This window comes from Salvelinus fontinalis, chromosome 21 (genome assembly GCF_029448725.1).
Source record: "Salvelinus fontinalis isolate EN_2023a chromosome 21, ASM2944872v1, whole genome shotgun sequence".
NCBI classification, from domain to species: domain Eukaryota; kingdom Metazoa; phylum Chordata; class Actinopteri; order Salmoniformes; family Salmonidae; genus Salvelinus; species Salvelinus fontinalis.
In genome coordinates, this window is record NC_074685.1 from 16,387,729 (window position 1) to 16,406,473 (window position 18,745).

The following is an 18,745-nucleotide window of genomic DNA, read 5'->3' on the forward strand; positions in this document are numbered from 1 at the left end:
GGGGGGGTTATAAGATGACATATAGAATTGTTTTAAGATGGTCATTTAGCTATTTGATTCTGAATTTTAGGACCCCTTTAGGTATAATATATATATATATAATTTTTTTTAAATAAAATTTTGAATTTGGTCTTTACTACCAAATCCCATGGAAAAGCATGATTACACATTCATGAATGGCAAAAAAGTCATATTTAACCCCTTTTTGGGGTAGGCACAAAATGACTGTACCTCCATACTACCATTGAATCTTTAACCGGTACCGGTTACCTTCAGACAAGACCGTGACACTTGTGGGGGTGGTAGAGCAAAATGGACCACTATCGTGTTCGTGAGTCTCATCTTTCCATAGAGTAGTCACAATAGTCCGGCAAACACAGCTGCAGAAGGCCGCCATAAGCGGATGTGGTGGATTGAGATGCAGCCAATGCAAAAAAACAGATATCTCTATCTTATACTGACAGCATTTGATGGGAATTCTTTTACTATGTTACTTAGATTGATGGACCGGTGCGTCAATAGACTCTAGGGGGTGTTAATGGAAGTTTTGATGATAAATTAGGTTTTTAGTTGTGGGCTGACACCCTATAACTCTCCATGGCTAGGGATGGGGGAGCATTGTTTTACTGCAACTCTTCCGTCTCTCATCCATCCCGCCATCCTACCTCTTGCTGCAGTGTGTCGTGAGTGGCCCGTGGCGGAGGTGGTCCCTGGGGCTGCTGGCCATGGGAGACCTTAAGCATCAGGTAGTCGATGAGTTGCTCTCTGGAGGGGTGGCGGGCCATGGGCGCCTGGCACGACGTCATCTGGCCTCGCACAGGACCGCCCATCTGACCATTCATCAAAGGCACCTGGGCAACACACAGACAGACATACACACAAACAGACACACAGAAACAAAGATACAGACATTGTTATATAGAGTTAACATTCCAACAACAAAATGGATTGTCAGTGCATATCTAAAAGGCTCATCCATAAATAAGCTTTCAACTTCAGCATGGTTTGGGAATACACTGCGTGAGGTTTCATAGTACTAAAATCCCTACTTTCCCACCACCTTGGTTACCATAACCCTCTAAAACTAAAGAAAACAAATACTAGGCTATAATCCAGCAAGAGAAAAGCCCTCACTGGTCCAATTTGGCCAAAGGATAAGATAAACTGCAGGACTGGCATACAGAATAACATGATGTAACAGAATAAAGTGTGATTTCAGCAGAAGCTGCTGATTTAGCACCAGCAAGGTGCTCTGTCTTAGAGACACTGGCCGTGTGTTCAGCAGCAGGCTCGCCACCACTCTCAAAGCCATGGAAATCATTTGGCTCCGACTAGTGTGGAGGATGAAGCGTAGAGATAATTTCATTAAGTTTTATTAGATGGTGGTGGTGCTGCGGTTATTGGCAGGTTCCATTAATGAAGGGAGGACAGAGGGGTGGACACGCTGGGCCGGCAGTGGTTTGGGTTTTCTCCACGATGAGAGTAAAATCTGAAATTACACCCTATTCCCTACATTCTATGGAATAGGGTAGGATAGGCTAGGGCTCTGGTCAAAATAAGTACACTATATAAGCAAAGGCTTTCTTTATGGTGTGATTCAAGAGTAATTCTTAATGCCAGGTCTGAAGGACCATTTCTAGTTTTGCCTGGATATTAAAATACTTCTTAGTTTTTAGAATATTGGTTCCGAAATAATTTCCTGTTGGTAAGCCAACTTGTAAATGGAGAGGGTCTTTTACTTAATTTGAAGGAATTCTTATCACTTTACAAGATCCCTGTAACACCTAAAGATTTTGCAATTGTTTTAGATGCCATTGCCTCAGGTGTTGCTTTATTATTCAGGAACGTGTCAAGACCTGACCCTCAGAACATACCTACAATTAACCATCAGTAGGAAAGATTTGTTTTTCTTTTAGTCCATTCAACAGCAATAGAGCTAAACAAACCTTTTTACAACAAGATGTTGTATCTATACCTTATGTCATGCCTTATTGGAATTGTTTTATTGATAATATCTGTTAAAAAAACAAATTCAAATTGTACCTTTTATAATGACCACCCTGAAACAGTGTTGCATCTTTTTTGGCACTGTATTCATGTAAGGAATCTGTGGCAAGACATCAGTAGATTTATAACACATTTATGAAGATTTTACATTATTGTGGAGAGATGTACTGCTTGGATTCTTTACTTACGATATAAATAAGTTGAAACAATTTTATGGATTTCATTTCATTATTCTTTTGGCCAAATTTCATTTTCACAAATGTAAATTTACAAACAAAACATGTATAAAAATCTAAAAATATGTCACGATCGTGTGGTGGATTGACGGACCAAAATGCAGCTTTTGGAAAATAAGCCATCTTCTTTTATTAAACAACACGAAGATGAACACGACACAAAAACACTTTAACAAAACAACAAAATAACAAAACGACCGTGAAGCTACAAACGTTGTGCACATACAAACAGGCTACAAACGTTCTTACATAGACAATTACCCACAACCAATGAGAGCCTATGGCTACCCTAAATAAGGCTCCCAATCAGAGACAACCGAAATCAGCTGTCTCTAATTGGGAACTCATTCAGGCAACCATAGACTCTCCTAGATAACTAACCACCATAGACAATGCTAAACATCTACACTCAACACAAAACCATATACTACACCCATTAACCCCTTTACCAAATAAACACCCAAAACAACAAAACATAAACATTCCCCATGTCACACCCTGACCTAACTAAAATAATAAAGAAAACAAAGAATAATAAGGCCAGGGCGTGACATAACCCCCCCCTTGAGGCGCGAACTCCGGGCGCACCATACACAGTCTAGGGGAGGGTCTGGGTGGGCTCCCCTCCACGGTGGCGGCTCCGGCTCTGGTCGTAGTCCCCTCGTCACCACAGTACCTAACCACCTCCTAGGCTTTCTCCAAACGACCCCCCTCCACATTAACCCCATTGCATTAAGGGGCAGTTCCGGACTAAAGGACAGTACCAGGGTAAGGGACAGTACCAGGATAAGGGGCAGTACCAGGATAAGGGGCAGTACCAGGGTAAGGGGCAGCACCAGGGTAAGGGGCAGCACCAGGGTAAGGGGCAGCACCAGGGTAAGGGGCAGCACCAGGGTAAGGGGCAGCTCCGGACTGAGGAATGGCAGCTCCGGACTGAGGGACTGCAGCTTCGGACTGAGGGACTGCAGCTCCGGACTGAGGGACGGCCCATGGCTGGCTGACAGATCTGGCTGCTCCTGGCTGGCTAACGGATCTGGCTGCTCATGGCTGGCTAACTGATCTGGCTGCTCATGGCTGGCTGACTGATCTGGCTGCTCATGGCTGGCTGACGGATCTGGCTGCTCATGGCTGGCTGACGGATCTGGCTGCTCATGGCTGGCTGACGGATCTGGCTGCTCATGGCTAGCTGACGGATCTGGCTGCTCATGGCTAGCTGACGGATCTGGCTGCTCATGGCTAGCTGACGGATCTGGCTGCTCATGGCTAGCTGACGGATCTGGCTGCTCATGGCTAACTGACGGATCTGGCTGCTCATGGCTAGCTGACGGATCTGGCTGCTCATGGCTAGCTGACGGATCTGGCTGCTCATGGCTAGCTGACGGATCTGGCTGCTCATGGCTAGCTGACGGATCTGGCTGCTCATGGCTGGCTGAAGGCTCTGGCAGATCCTGTCTGGTTGGCGGCTCTGGCAGATCCTGTCTGGTTGGCGGCTCTGGCAGATCCTGTCTGGTTGGCGGCTCTGGCAGATCCTGTCTGACGGACGGCTCTAGCGGCTCCTGTCTGGCTGGCGGCTCTAGCGGCTCCTGTCTGGCGGACGGCTCTAGCGGCTCCTGTCTGGCGGACGGCTCAGTGGGCTCATGGCAGACGGGCGGCTTTGCAGGCTCATGGCAGACGGGCGGCTTTGCAGGCTCATTGCAGACGGATGGCTCAGATGGCGCTGGGGAGACGGATGGCTCAGATGGCGCTGGGGAGACGGATGGCTCAGATGGCGCTTGGCAGACGGGCAGTTCAGTCATTGCAGTGCAGACGGCAGACTCCTGCCGGCTGAGGCGCACTGTAGGCCTGGTGCGTGGTGCCGGGACTGGTGGCACCGGGCTGGGGACACGCATCTCAGGGCTAGTGCGGGGAGCAGCAACAGGACGCACAGGACTCTGGGGACACACAGGAGGCTTGGTGCGTGGTTTAGACACTGGTGGTAAAGGGCTGGAGACACGCACCATATAGCTAGTGCGCGGAGGAGGCACTGGTGGTACTGGATTGGGGCGGGGAGGTGGCGCCGGAAATACCGGACCGTGCAGGCGTACTGGCTCCCTTGAACGCCGAGCCTGCCCAACCTTACCTGGTTCTATGCTCCCCGTCGCCTGACCAGTGCGGGGAGGTGGAATAACCCGCACCGGCCTATGTAGGCGAACCGGGGACACCATGCGTAAGGCTGGTGCCATGTACGCCGGCCCGAGGAGACGCACTGGTGACCAGATGCGTTGGGCCGGCTTCATGACATATGGCTCAACGCTCAGTCTAGCCCGGCCGATACGTGGAGCTGCAATGTACCGAACCGGGCTATGCACGCGTACAGGAGACACCGTGCGCTCTACTGCGTAACACGGTGTCTGCCCGTACTCTCGCTCTCCACGGTAAGTACAGGGAGTAGGCGCAGGTTTCCTACCTGACTTCGCCACACTCCCTTTAAGGCCCCCCCCAAGAAATTTTTGGGTTGTACTCACGGGCTTCCAGCCTTGTCTCCGTGCTGCCTCCTCATATCGCCTCCTCTCGGCTTTCGCTGCCTCCAGCTCTTCACGAGGGAGGCGATATTCTCCAGGTTGATCCCACGGCCCCTTACCATCCAGTATCTCCTCCCATGTCCAGAAATCCTTTGTGGGTAGGTCCTGTTGCCGCCTTCCATGCCGCTTGGTCCTATGGTGGGTAATTCTGTCACGATCGTGTGGTGGATTGACGGACCAAAATGCAGCTTTTGGAAAATAAGCCATCTTCTTTTATTAAACAACACGAAGATGAACACGACACAAAAACACTTTAACAAAACAACAAAACAACAAAACGACCGTGACGCTACAAACGTTGTGCACATACAAACAGGCTACAAACGTTCTTACATAGACAATTACCCACAACCAATGAGAGCCTATGGCTACCCTAAATAAGGCTCCCAATCAGAGACAACCGAAATCAGCTGTCTCTAATTGGGAACTCATTCAGGCAACCATAGACTCTCCTAGATAACTAACCACCATAGACAATGCTAAACATCTACACTCAACACAAAACCATATACTACACCCATTAACCCCTTTACCAAATAAACACCCAAAACAACAAAACATAAACATTCCCCATGTCACACCCTGACCTAACTAAAATAATAAAGAAAACAAAGAATAATAAGGCCAGGGCGTGACAAAATAATATGAAGCTATCCTCGGTTATTAGGTCTGAGTAGTCAAGTATGTCTAATACTAGTCTGATATTGTTAGAAATATGTATGTTCCTCACAAAGCCAGACTGTGTTCCATCAATGATTGTATCCAGCACTTCCTTTTCAGACTGAGGTATCAGTGTCATTAACCCCTGAGTCATTGTAGGAGGGAGAACATTGTTTTTAATACTCTCTAAAAAGACTTCAAGTAGGAATGGAGCTACTTGTTCAGAAAATAACTTGTAAAATTCTGCCGTAATTCAATCAATACCTGGGGATCTATCATTCTTTAGATGTTTGATAGACTCGATTATCTCTACAAGTATGATGGGTTCATCCCACTGTTTAGATTCTGTATCACTGGTAGAGGGAACACTATTGTGAGTGAGTCAAAAAACATATCTGTGGATTCCTGAGAGTACGTAGCGCTATACAATTTCCTGTAAAAACTGCTACAGTAGTTTGCAATACATTTTTGGTCATCTGTAATAATACCATCAATGTTTAAATTATGGATAGTGTTATTTGTAGAAATAGGTTGAATTCTGTTCTCCCGCCTCAAGCCATTTATTCCTAGATCTAATAAAGGCTCCTTCTGCTTTTAATCTATATATATTATCCAGTTGATTTAATCTATATACAGTGGGGAGAACAAGTATTTGATACACTGACGATTTTGCAGGTTTTCCTACTTACAAAGCATGTAGAGGTCTGTCATTTTTTATCATAGGTACACTTCAACTGTGAGAGACGGAATCTAAAACAAAAATCCAGAAAATCACATTGTATGATTTTTAAGTAATTAATTTGAATTTTATTGTGCCTATGTTGAAATAATTATTTCACAGGTAATGGATAGGGGGAGATTTCTGGGTATCAAATATTTCCAATGAGCATCTTTACATGCAGTCCTCGACTGAGAAGGTTTCATATAGAAACACTGTACATACGGTAGAATACTCATATTTTGAATAGTTTCTTCTGCCTATATCTTGCATATTACTTGCTTTATAAATCTCAATTCCTCGAAACGTCCACGGACACCGCACCATACTGTATATCTAGCCTAGTGATGAAGGTCAAGACGCCCACTCAGTGGACTGGCCTTATGAGCGCTCTAAGCTTCCAACACCGTATTCCACCCAGCTTAGTTCTTAATACCAGTATAATTGAAGCAACGCTCCTCCAACCCTCTCTGTGAGACACCGGGGGACCTGGTGGATGCAGAGATCTCCCATGAGAATAGATAGGCCTGAACAGTAATCTCTTTCAAGGCAGATCTCGTTAATTAGAACTCATTAATCACTGGTGGGGAGGAGGATGGTGCCGCTACGCTACTCCTGCTGCTGCTACGCTACTCTTGCTGCTGCTGCTACTCCTGCTGCTGCTGGGTCAATACCTCAATCCTCAGCCAGCCAGCTCTCTAATCAGGCTGCTTGGACTGGGCTAGCCCACGCTCTACTTACAGTGGTCGGGAATGCATGTGCTGAAATGGGACAGACAGGCTGGCACTGTATGATGGATTTGAAAAATTATTTCACTTGAAGAATACATTGTCAAATACCGTTCTGTTAACAAACTCTTCAATACCGTGTAGGCCTATAACTACCCCCTGGTCTTTATGGTCTGCATTCCTAATATCATACAGTAGGAAAATAAACACCATTTTGAGATTGGTTTATGGGTGTCCTATGCTCTACATATGGCTCTAGTGTGCACTTACTTTTCGGAGGGTGTCCATGGTGTAGCCCTGTTGTCCTTGAGGACCTAACACGTCATCCTGTAGAGGGAACAATGACAGGTGATTAGTAACAAAGACCATGTGCTGACCACTGTCTGTCAATGACAAACACACTTCTATGCAATAAAAAAAAAAAAAAACACTCAACCACATATCACAGCATAGAAAGTGCATTTTTCCTCAATATAGCAGTCTACTGATATATTGAGGAAAAATGTACTATCTATTGAGGAAAAATGTGCTTTCTATGCCTGTGATATGTGGTTGTCCCACCTAGCTATCTTAAGATGAATGTACTAACTGTATGTCGCTCTGGATAAGAGCATCTGCTAAATTAATCAAATGTAAATGGAATGTAATTCTTCATGTCTTAGGTGAATTAGTTGACCATGATCTGATCGAGGATAATAATGTTAGTTACATGTTCGGTTAAGAATTTTTTTATATGTTGTGTTAACCATTAATTCTGAAATTTCTCTACAGTAATTCCAACACCTATGAAAATCATATCTAAGGATAACATTTAACAATGGGGATGATGTTTCCCTACATTGGGGACTACATAGCCAAAAGCAGTGTCCTATATAAATAATACATAGGAAAGGAAAGAATGGTTTTTCATTTTATAAGACCACAAGTACACAGACACCATAATAACACCAGGTGCAAATGAAAGAGTTTGCAGCCATTTTCCACACCAAGACTCAATCTAACACCACAACTACTTCTTCTTTCAACTACATACCCCATACTTACATCGGACAAACACAGTGCTCATCTCCACACAAAGAAGTGAAAGGGTTAAGAGGTGATTCTAAAGTGATCAAAAGAGGAGGCATTAAGCGAGATGATGAGTCAAGGTGTCGTTAAAGGGGAGAATCAGTTTTTCAGAAGAATAATCAGTCTTTGACTAGCGAGGGAGGCGCGCTACTTTTTGATTGGAGTGCTGGAAGGTGTGTGGGTAGGATAAAGCACTGGGATAAGTGAATCATAGATTGGGAGGGAAGCCAGGTTTAAAAAGGGGCATTTTGTACCATGCAACATGCTACTATTATCATACACATCCGACTCCGTAATATGCAACGTGATGTTATTTCAGGGCAGAGATGAGGGACTTGTAGCCTATGCTGCTTATCAAAGGCTTCAGACTCAGTGATTTAATTGGATAAATTAGATTCCACTACACCAAGCCAGTGGAATCCGTGTTCAGTATCTCACTGCCAACTGTATCCTATCATATGGCCTATAACGACACACAGCTACTGTCTGACAAAAAATAGGTTAAAGTAGAGAAAAACTCATACGGAAAATACAATGGTGCTTCAGCCCTCTTCAACCCTACTACTGTTTAGATAAGGTACTAGTCTGCTGTAAATTGAGAGACTACAAAAATGTTCAACTTATACAACAGAAGCATTGTGCTAGATATGCCAGGTCTCAATTGATTTTTGCAGGATGCATTTCTACACAGCTAGGAGTTTCCTCTACTTGAATCCCTGATAGCGATTGAAACCGTGAGTTTGCCTACAGTTTATGGTAGAGTGGCCTTAATATGCACGGACAAAAGATGCCCTTTTCAAACAAAATAGGTTCCATCACAATAAGGAGCTATACAGTACAAAGGCCCTGTCCCAATAGTTCTAAAATGCATCCTTCTGTAAGGTCATCCCAGATCTGAGGGTTGGAGTGATGGTCGCAAACAGAGTGTAGAGAGAAACCTTGTTTTCATTTCTCATCCCATCACGCACAGATCAGTGACAACCTCAAGGACGGGATATCACAAAAATGCTCAATCTTAACTGAGGAGGGCATTGTTTTTCGGAATTGAAAGATGTGGAAGACAGAGTCCTTTTAAAAGTATTGGAACGGGGCCAAAGCTGAAAAGTGGTAGGAGACGGCAATCAGATCTGCCTGGGTAATAGGAAGCTAGGAGCTAGGAGGCTGAGCTATAGTCCAGCCCCAGTACAGTCCAGTACTCACACAGAGGCCCTGGGCTCCGTAGGGCCGTCCGTCTGCGGCAGCACTAAAGACCAGAGAGCCTTGGCTGCCTGTGTGGTGCACGTCCCTAGAGCTGCCGTAGTGAGAGCAGCTCAGCGGGGCATAATTGGAATTATAGGACAGAGACAGGGCATACTGAGCAGAGGAGGGCGACACACCACATTATACATACAGGCAACACACACACACACACACACACACACACACACACACACACACACACACACACACTTTAGTGGACATGCATTTCACCAAGTAGTAATGATTAATAAAATAACGTAAATAATATTGTTAATGCTAATATTCCACATGCTTCAACAACATTTGTACATTGTGTTAGTAGCAGCTTGTTTGCTTGTTACTCCAAACATACTGATGCAACATAGACATGCTTAGAGAAACAATCATTTATATACAGTACCAGTCAAAAGTTTGGACACATCTACTCATTCAAGGGTTTTTCTTTATTTTTTGTTTACATTGTAGAATAATAGTGAAGACAACAAAACTATGAAATAACAAATATGGAATGATGTAGTAACCAAAAAAGTGTTAAACAAATCTAAATATATTTTATATTTGAGATTCTTCAAAGTAGCCACCCTCTGCCTTGATGACAGCTTTGCACACTCTTGGCATTCTCTCAACTAGCTTCATGAGGTAGTCACTTGTAATGCATTTATACAGTATATACAGTACCAGTCAAAAGTTTGGACACACCTACTCATTCAAGAGTTTTTCTTTATTTTGACTATTTTCTATATTGGTGTTTGGTCCTCCTACTACGACTCAGGAAACCATACAGTTTATTAGGCTACAGACAAAATAAGATGATGAACTTCACAGGGTGGTGAAAGTGCACGGTGATCTCGATGCTCTTTTCCAATAAATATCAAGGGTCTTATTCTGCTTGACATGGTGATCGATGCTTGACTGCCGTTTGACAAATACAAATATTCTCGCAATTATCCATAATAATCTCATCATGTAGAGAAGCCTACCTGCACAGCCTACCCGTACTGTATCTGCGAGCTGTTGGCTAGAGCGCATGTGCCAATAATACAATAGTTTTTGTGACAAAACTATCAAAAGAGTTGAAAATGCGATGGAAACATGTTTTCAATACATGAACATTTTGGCAAAAAAGTACATTTTGTGTGCACTAGGTCATCATGCACTGATTCTTATCCGCAATAAGTGTTTGGTGGAAACACACTACTGGAGGGAAAAGGTGCATATTTTCTTTATACAGATCCTAGAAAGTTAGCATGAAAATTTGTCACCAATTGGATGGAAACCCAGCTACTGATTATTCCATGCCACTTTTAAGGCTGCGTTCTAAAGGTGCCCACAGTAACTGTGATGATGAAGTGGCCATTGAGACTGTAGACTGTAGCTCCCACCAACCTGTGCTATCTACGGCCCAAAGGAGAGACACTAAGGAACACCCCCCCCCAGACTCAAGTCTCAAGTCAGCTGGCGTCGCGCTATGGTGACCCTGGAGCCAGGGCTGAGATCAATAGTCTGAAGTGGCTATTTTCATGTAAGGAACTGGACAGGTCATGAAGATAGATAATGAAACAGAAACACCACTATAATGTGGTTCATGAGGTTTCTGAATGGACGGTGTGAGGTCATCTCAGCTAACACATGATCAAAGAAAAAAATGACCAAATAACAACCTAGGCTGTTAACACCATAACCATGCGATATTCTTACTCATGTTCCCACTTAAACAGATGTGACCTCTATCGTGGGATATGCCATTAAGATTGGCCATTAAGATTATTATCAATCATACCGAATGAAAAGTACAATCAAATAGATTGCTCATTAAATATATGTCAAATACTCTACCTTTTCCATCTTCTTGGCCTCGATGTGGCGCATCACCTGGTCTCTCCAATCCACTGGTACCCTTCCTCCTGCTCCCGGTCCTCCTGGCCCGTCCAACAGCGATTGCTCAGACTTCACCCTGGCATTGGGCCTTTTACTGGGGCTGACGTGCTGGTAGTTGAAGTCGCTGACCGACATGGTCCTCTCGGGCAGCTCGTGGGGCTGTGGCCTGGCGCTGTGAGGCCTGGGGGCACAGGGCCCGTCGATGCTGTAGGTGCGGGCCGACAGAGGCCTCTGCATGTTCTGGGCTATGGCCAGCGGCCCCCGGCCCAGGGTGTGGATGTCCCTGTACGTCATGTAGTCTCCCTCGGGCACCTGCATGCGCCGGGGGTCCCCCATAGAGGCCGTGGAAGAGCTGCTGCTCTGCCTCTGCAGGGTGCTGCTCCGTGGCTGACCACCGGGGGGCAGGTGTCTCTCCTTAGCCCACATGTCACCGGGCTGCTTGGGCCCCATAGGCGGGCCTCTCTGCTGGGCCTGGTGGGGATATGGAGGGGCCTGGTTGCGGTTGGAGTAGTTGGTGTTGGCCAGAGAGTGCTGGGGTGGAGGGAGGTAGCCCTGGTCAGGGGGGACGAGGGTCCTATGGGTCCACAGGCCTTCTTTAGGCAAGGCGCTGCTGGTGTACTGTACGTTGTACTGGGGCGGCGGGCCTATGGCCATGCCTGAGGGGACGGGGTAGCGGCCGGTGCTGACAGGAGGCTTTGAGGAGCTGGCGAGCAGGTCGGAGGAAGAGGCTGAAGAGCCGGGATAGACCTGGAAGGGCTGGTCGTTTAGCAGGGAGGCTGACTTGCTGCGGACGATGCTTTGACCCTGGGCCCCCGGTACGGCTCCGGCCATCCTGCCCACTACGCCACCCTCATAGGAGCCCCCCTCAGTGTCCAAGGAGTACAGCTTCATCTCCCCTGTCTCAATGTTGGTGATGCTCTGAGCCTTGGCCCCCGGGGACAGCTCCTCTGTGCTGCGAGACAGTGACATGTCACTGCTGGACGTCACGCACGCCGAAGCAGTCCGTACCACCGACGTGGCAGAGTCTAACCTCATGGGCGACACGGCCAATCCCTCGCTGGAGCGGCCGTTAAAGTGGTCGCCCAGCTGGCTGCCGTTCTCCAAGTGGTCTGTAATGGGCGCCGTAGAGTTTTTGTTGTTATACGGCGGAGGCAAATGGTGAAAGGCCTCCTTGGTGCTTGTGCCATTCGGACAGTCATCCAGCTGGACCACCATGTTGTCCGGCTGCGGCGGGAGCTTAGCCACGTTCATGTTGATCTGGTCCCACTGGGTGTAGCCGTCTCCCATGCCGTTGTTGATGCCCTTCTTGATGAAGGCCAGCCTCTCCTCCATGGACAGGTCGTAGTCCCCCACAATCTTCTCTGGCTTGGACTCGTAGCACTGCTGGTTCTTCAGGAGGGCCTGCAGGGTCGTGTCTGGGCCGTTGCCGTTCTGGAGGAGAGGGGTGCTTACCTTCTGCTGATTCATGTTCTCATCCTCTTGCCTGGAACAGAAAGCACAACATAATGGTTTGTTGTTGTTGTCGAGTGTTCAGGCATTCAGAGTATAAGCATGGCAGCTGCGCAGGAACCCCGGCCTACATTCGCAATGACTAGGAAATCCAACCCTCTTAGTTAGATCTAGTATGAACACATACAAAGTTATTTCCTTAGTTGAGACAACATTTCAAATGAGAAAAAAACCTTCACTGTTCTATGCTCCCTAGTGATCTTTTGATTAGGATGTTTAGAGCTTCTATTTAAAAAAAAATCACATCCCTAATAGCAAGTAAATCCTACCTTCCATCCTCAAGAAACCCTGAGAAAAACTAGACTTCACCCACCTGCTCTTGGGTAGGAAGGGCATCTTGGCCTCTCTCTCGGGGGTGCACAGGGAGTTGTCCTGACTGCTGTCCGTGGTCAGAGACACAGAGTCCGACATGCGTGACGGGGATGAACAGTTGCTGTTGTTCTGATTGCTGTTGGCCACTGTCTCGTCCAGCAACGAGTCAGCGTCTTTACCGTCATCTGTCCAACCAAGAGAGGAGAACTCGGTCAGTGTGTACACATTCATAGTTCTGAGAGGGTTTTGGATGATTTCTGGGTGTACTACTTGTCAGTAGTTACATAGTTGTAGAACCATCTTTCTAACCGTCTAACCATCGTCTAACCATCTTTCTACCAGTTGTTAATCCTAAAAGGAGCCATGTGTCTGCCGTGGTACCTTTTTTGTCTTTACTAAGTGCCACCACTTTGGGCTGGTTGATGGAGATCTCAATGAGAGGAGGTCTCATCTCCGCCATCTTCATCTCCTCCTCAGATGAAAGCTCCTCAGAATCCTGCAGAGAAAAAGACTTGACACAAACGACCACAAAATAAATGTGCAAGAGTCACAATGTGTATGGCCAATGAGGTGTGATGTGTAGCACCGTTCAGAGTAGCGTACCTCCAGGGTGTCCTCGTGGTTCATGGTCTTGGTATTTTCCGAGGTCCGGAGTGAGGTCTTCTGGGAGGTGTAGGATTCAGAGGTCTCCAGGGGTACTGTGGAGTCCTGGACACAGACAGGCGCTTTGGGCTCCATCTCTACTGGCTTGCCATTGGCGCGGGGAGCCTCGATCACCTGGTCAAAACCCCAAACCAACAGAAGGTTATATAAAGCAGACTTGTTTCTATTACAGAGTCATTATTAGGTTGTTGTTGTTATGTCATTTGTTACCCATCTAACTTGTAATTAGGTGGCAAGTAAATATTGGACAGAACTGTAATAAAGTGTAACAGTGAATTAATGTACAATAGGTTCATTGGGATTCCTTATATTTCCAATAGAATATGTTAATATGTAAATACTTGTGAAACCATACACCACGTGGAGCAGTCTTCATTTTATCTTAGGTTATTTTCCAATACAACACACTGTATCCAAGTTGTTTGTTGCCTGTGTGTGTGTGTGTGTGTGTGTGTGTGTAGTTTGCACATTTGCCAGTGTTTACAGACAATAGGCTCAACCTTGACTCCCACGTCCTGCACTCCCACATGGATCCGCTCATTAGGTCTGGCATCCTTCCCCGACTCGTCGCCCGACTCGTCCTCCTTCAGCCTGTGAGCGATCGACTGGGCCGTCTTCACCATGTTCTTCAGCTCGTCTGGGTACGGTGTCGGGTAGCGCTTCAGGTTGCCCTCCTAAAGAGACGCAAACGCGCAAGAAAAAAAATGAAAATACAGTGAACCAGGAGGGTTCCTCAGGGGGTGGGGAGAGGGACGGGTGAGGGAGGGGGAGCAGTTGGGCTCAGCTGCCAATGGAGGTGACACTGCTGCTCCTCAGTCAGACTGACAGCTTGAGAGGCGGTGTGCCTCTTCCCAGCAGGCCCGTCCTCCCAGTCTGCTGGAGAGACACTGCAGCCAGACAGCCATATTGTGTCAGTGGTACACGTTGGAGACTGTGTGAAACACCACAATTGGTTTGAAAGAAATTATTCAGAACCTCCTCACTATGAACTGCAAGCAGCTTCCATTTCAGTGTGAGACAATAGACATTGGACAACTGGACATTCCTTAGAGACTCCGGTACAGGCAGTAACATGCAGACATCTCTCTTTAATACAAGGGAAGAGGGAAAGGCCAATCTGTGATAGGTAATGTGGCAGTAGCTTGAAGCCTTCTGATACATAAGGTGACTCAACAGAACTAGATTTTACATTCAGGAGACAGCAAAGAAACGTGCTTTTACACCAGAAAGTCGATTTGTATCCCTTGCCATAGTGTTTCAACAACCTTGACAACTTAGTAATGAGGACTGTGTAATGTGCGTAAGCATTGTGAGTACAGAGCAAGGTTATTTGACCCTCATTTTCATCGCACGCTAACTGGACATCGTTTTTCATCTACTTTCATTAGCTCACATTTGCATAATATCACCCTCTGACACTTTGTCAACCACACTAGCTACAATCTACAACACAGTGAGGAAAGAGAGGTGTGTAGATACTGTGTACACAAGTGTGTGTGTTTGTAAGTGTGTGTATCAGCGTGTGTGCATTTATGTACGTAAGCGGGTGCCTCTCGCTGTCTGCAAGTGTGTGTATGTGTGGGCTGAGTACTGACCCGCGGAGGCGTCTCCCTCTCATCCTTGTCCTCGTCACACTCGAAGGCCACCTGGGCCCGCTGCTTCCTTTGCTCCTCCCACAAAGAGGGGTTGAAGCTCTCACTGTCAGAGTTTGGGATGCCTGAGGAGGAGACACACCACACATCCTCTTTCTAGCTGCACAAACCTTTATGCAGTATTCCAATTACATTTGTTATGCATACATCTAGAGATAAAATAAAATAATTGAATAAAATGTTATGAAACCTTACCACAGTTATATACCACTAATTAACACATTCTCAGTTTTGTAAATATATGTTTGTGTTATCAATACCACTTGATATCCAAACATGGTTGTGTGAGTTAAGTTAATAGAGTATTAAAAATACAGGTGAGAATTCTGTTTGTTTTTGACAACTCAACTCAGTCATGACTTCCGGACCAGTTCTCTCTAAGCCTGGGCTGTGTTTGAAGCCAAGATTCCACTTCAGAGCAGTACAAAAGTTGTGTTGCTAGGAAACAGGTTAAGACTATTTAATCTCACCCCCTCCTGAATCCATTTAGTTTCAATTTTGGAGATTTGCCCCTGTTCCCGGCAAACAATGAGAGCTTGTTTCAGGCCCAAAATGTTCAAAGCACCGACATTCCAATTAAGGGGCTGGCTAGATCTGGCGGGTGCCCCAAAAACAAATTGGGACGTAATAGCAGTGAATTGATAAAAGATTCACAATTTCCCCTCCAAGGCCTAGCACCTGTAAGATGCAGTATCCTCTCCCAACAGGAGGTCAGAGATGTTAAATTCATGTTTTAAGTATCCCTATATTTCTGTTATTACGGGGCTATCACTCAGTCAAGAGTGCGCATGCGCAGGAAGTGGAGTCGTTGATGGACCTGGCCTTGAGTGTAATGGCTACTTGTAGTGTGTTCATATAGTAGAGTAAACTTTGTTAAACTGGAACCTTGTCGTTGTGTCATTTCGAGTTAACATTGGTAACAGAGGATGGCTTCTAACTACAAGGTGCCACCTCGCTTCGACGAGAAGAGGTCGTACGAAAGTTGGAAAAATGAACTGGGAATCTGAACACGCGTTACTAATCTGGACGCGAAAAAGCAAGCACTTGCGGTGGTATTATCGCTCGAGGGAAGAGCGATACACTGGAAATATCCGTAGAGGATTTGAACAAGGATGACGGTATGGGAACTTTGATCACAGCACTGGATTCTGTATTTCTTAAAGAAGAGAAAGACCGTGCCTACGAGGCATATTCAAACTTTGACAGTGTTACGAGAGATATTTCGGTTGCAATGACGGACTACATCATTGATTTCGAACAGAGGTACAATAGGATGCGCAAGTACGACATGGTTCTCCCAGATGCAGTGTTAGGGTTCAAGTTGCTAGACACTGCCTGTCTAGATGGTAGGGAGAAACAGTTGGCTTTGACTGTTTGTACTGTGCTGACTTTTGCATCTATGAAGTCGGAACTAAAAAGAATATTTGGTGAAAAGACGTCTGTCGCGCCAATAACAGATGGAATGCAAGTGAGTGACGCAGCATATTACACCGAGCAGCACAGAAAAGGCGCCAACAAGTCACGTTCTCAAGACAACCAGAAGATGGCGCCATTTCCCGGCACAAATCCACTGGACAAATATGGAAGGAGATCAAAATGTGCAATTTGTCAAAGCACTTACCATTGGGTTAAAGACTGTCCTCATAAAAATGAACAAGTTAAACTAACAGAGGAAAATGTAAACACAGAGATAGAGCAGTGTAACATCACACTGTTTTCAAATGAATCTGCTTCTGATACTGAGATTTTTATAGTTGAATCCTTAGGATCTGCTGTGATTGATACTGCATGTACACGGACAGTGTGTGGTGCAAAATGGCTTGATAACTATGTCAGTGAACTAAATATGAAAGAAGTACAAAATATGATTGACACACCAAGCAACAGAGCTTTCAAATTTGGAGATGAGAGAATTGTCCATTCTACCAAGAGAGTTAAGATACCAGCAAAAATTGGTCAGACTAAGTGTCACATTGAAACAGAGGTGGTCCCTACAGATATCCCCTTACTATTAAGCAAAGCTTCCCTCAAGAAGGCAGGGGCTGTACTAGACATAAAACATGACCAGGCAGTGATGTTTAAACAGCCAGTGACTCTTGAACTTACTACCTCAGGCCACTATTGTGTAAACATTTTAGACAAAGACATCACACAGAGTCCATGCAAAAATGAGATTCTGACTGACACAGAGAACATGAGCACTAAAGAAAAACACAAAGTATTGTTAAAGCTTTACAAACAGTTTGGACATGATACAGTTGACAGACTTCAGAAGTTACTCAGCAGTTCAGGGAATAATGATGATGAGAAGTACGAAACTGGAAACAAAATGTACTACAAACGAGTTGACTGTCAAGAGTGGAAAGGACCGGGAGTAGTCATTGGTCAAGATGGTGTGGTGATATTTGTGAGGCACGGAGGCATGAGTGTCAGGGTGCATCACTGAAGATTGCGGAAAGTAAATGATCAACAAGATAGAGGGGCTGTTGCTGAGAATCAGTCTCTTAATGAAAATGACAAAAAGGACACAGTAACAGACCTACCAGATGTCGCATCCAATGATATGGACACCGAAACTGACACAGGAAATGGAGTAGAGACCTTCAACCATGCCACAGGTAATACTGTTGAGTGTTCAAATGAGGAAAACATTCAACAGCCACATGTGTTAAGAGAACATGGTTGTTCCAATCTGAAAACTGGACAAACTGTTAAATACACTGACAGAGAAAGTGGTATTCCACATACAGCAACCGTCATTGGACGAGCAGGAAAAGCAAAACACAAGAGCTGGTACAACTTGCAGTACTCTGAACCAGCTACACTTTCTGCTACAACAGGGTCAGCTGACCTGCCACTTGTAGATAATATCAGAATTGAACCAATGGAAAATCGAGAAAAACAGAAAAACATTCAAAATCATGATGTACTTGAAACAAAGGACGTGTCATTTGACTCAGCTAAGCTAGATGAGCTCAGTAATTGGAGGACAAATGGAGTGTTTGAGGAAGTCAAAGACATTGGCCAAAAGTGCGTCTCAACAAGGTGGGTGTGTACCCTTAAAGAATCCTTAACTGGAATAGTGCCCAAAGCACATCTAGTGGCTAGAGGTTTTGAGGAGCTGGCTGCTAAAGAACTCCCAAAAGACTCACCGACATGCGCCTCAGAGTCACTCAGATTGCTGATGTCAGTGATCTGCCAGAAAAAATGGAAACTTAATTCCATAGACATCAAATCTGGATTTTTGCAGGGAACAGAGCTGTCAAGGGACATTCACATCCGACCTCCGCCTGAAGCTAAAAGCGAAGGAACACTGTGGAAACTAAAGAAGTGTGTGTATGGACTGGCAGATGGATCACTCTACTGGTACAACAAAGTCAAGGCAACAATGCTGAATACAGGTGGAAAAATGTCACAAGTGGATTCTGCAGTCTTCTATTGGCTTGATCAAGACTGCAATGTGACTGGAGTACTTGCCTGGCATGTTGATGACTTTATCTGGGGTGGCTCACAG

The 18,745-nt window shown here is 45.5% G+C and overlaps 1 protein-coding gene across 4 annotated transcripts in view; it reads right to left on the reverse strand.

Moving 5' to 3' along the window:
* LOC129818331 (erbin-like) overlaps positions 1-18,745 on the reverse strand; it is a 143,690-nt gene that overhangs the window by 12,223 nt on the left and 112,722 nt on the right. The window contains exons 16-24 of one of the 4 annotated variants that reach the window (XM_055874113.1): positions 15,175-15,296; positions 14,080-14,253; positions 13,520-13,693; positions 13,298-13,427; positions 12,918-13,101; positions 11,054-12,578; positions 9,179-9,331; positions 7,181-7,237; positions 666-851 (exon numbers count right to left, since the gene is read on the reverse strand). In XM_055874113.1, coding sequence (XP_055730088.1) covers positions 666-851; positions 7,181-7,237; positions 9,179-9,331; positions 11,054-12,578; positions 12,918-13,101; positions 13,298-13,427; positions 13,520-13,693; positions 14,080-14,253; positions 15,175-15,296 — 2,705 coding nt within the window. The remainder of the gene's footprint in view (positions 1-665; positions 852-7,180; positions 7,238-9,178; positions 9,332-11,053; positions 12,579-12,917; positions 13,102-13,297; positions 13,428-13,519; positions 13,694-14,079; positions 14,254-15,174; positions 15,297-18,745) is intronic. The other 3 variants (XM_055874114.1, XM_055874115.1, XM_055874116.1) reach the window with 3 other exon arrangements.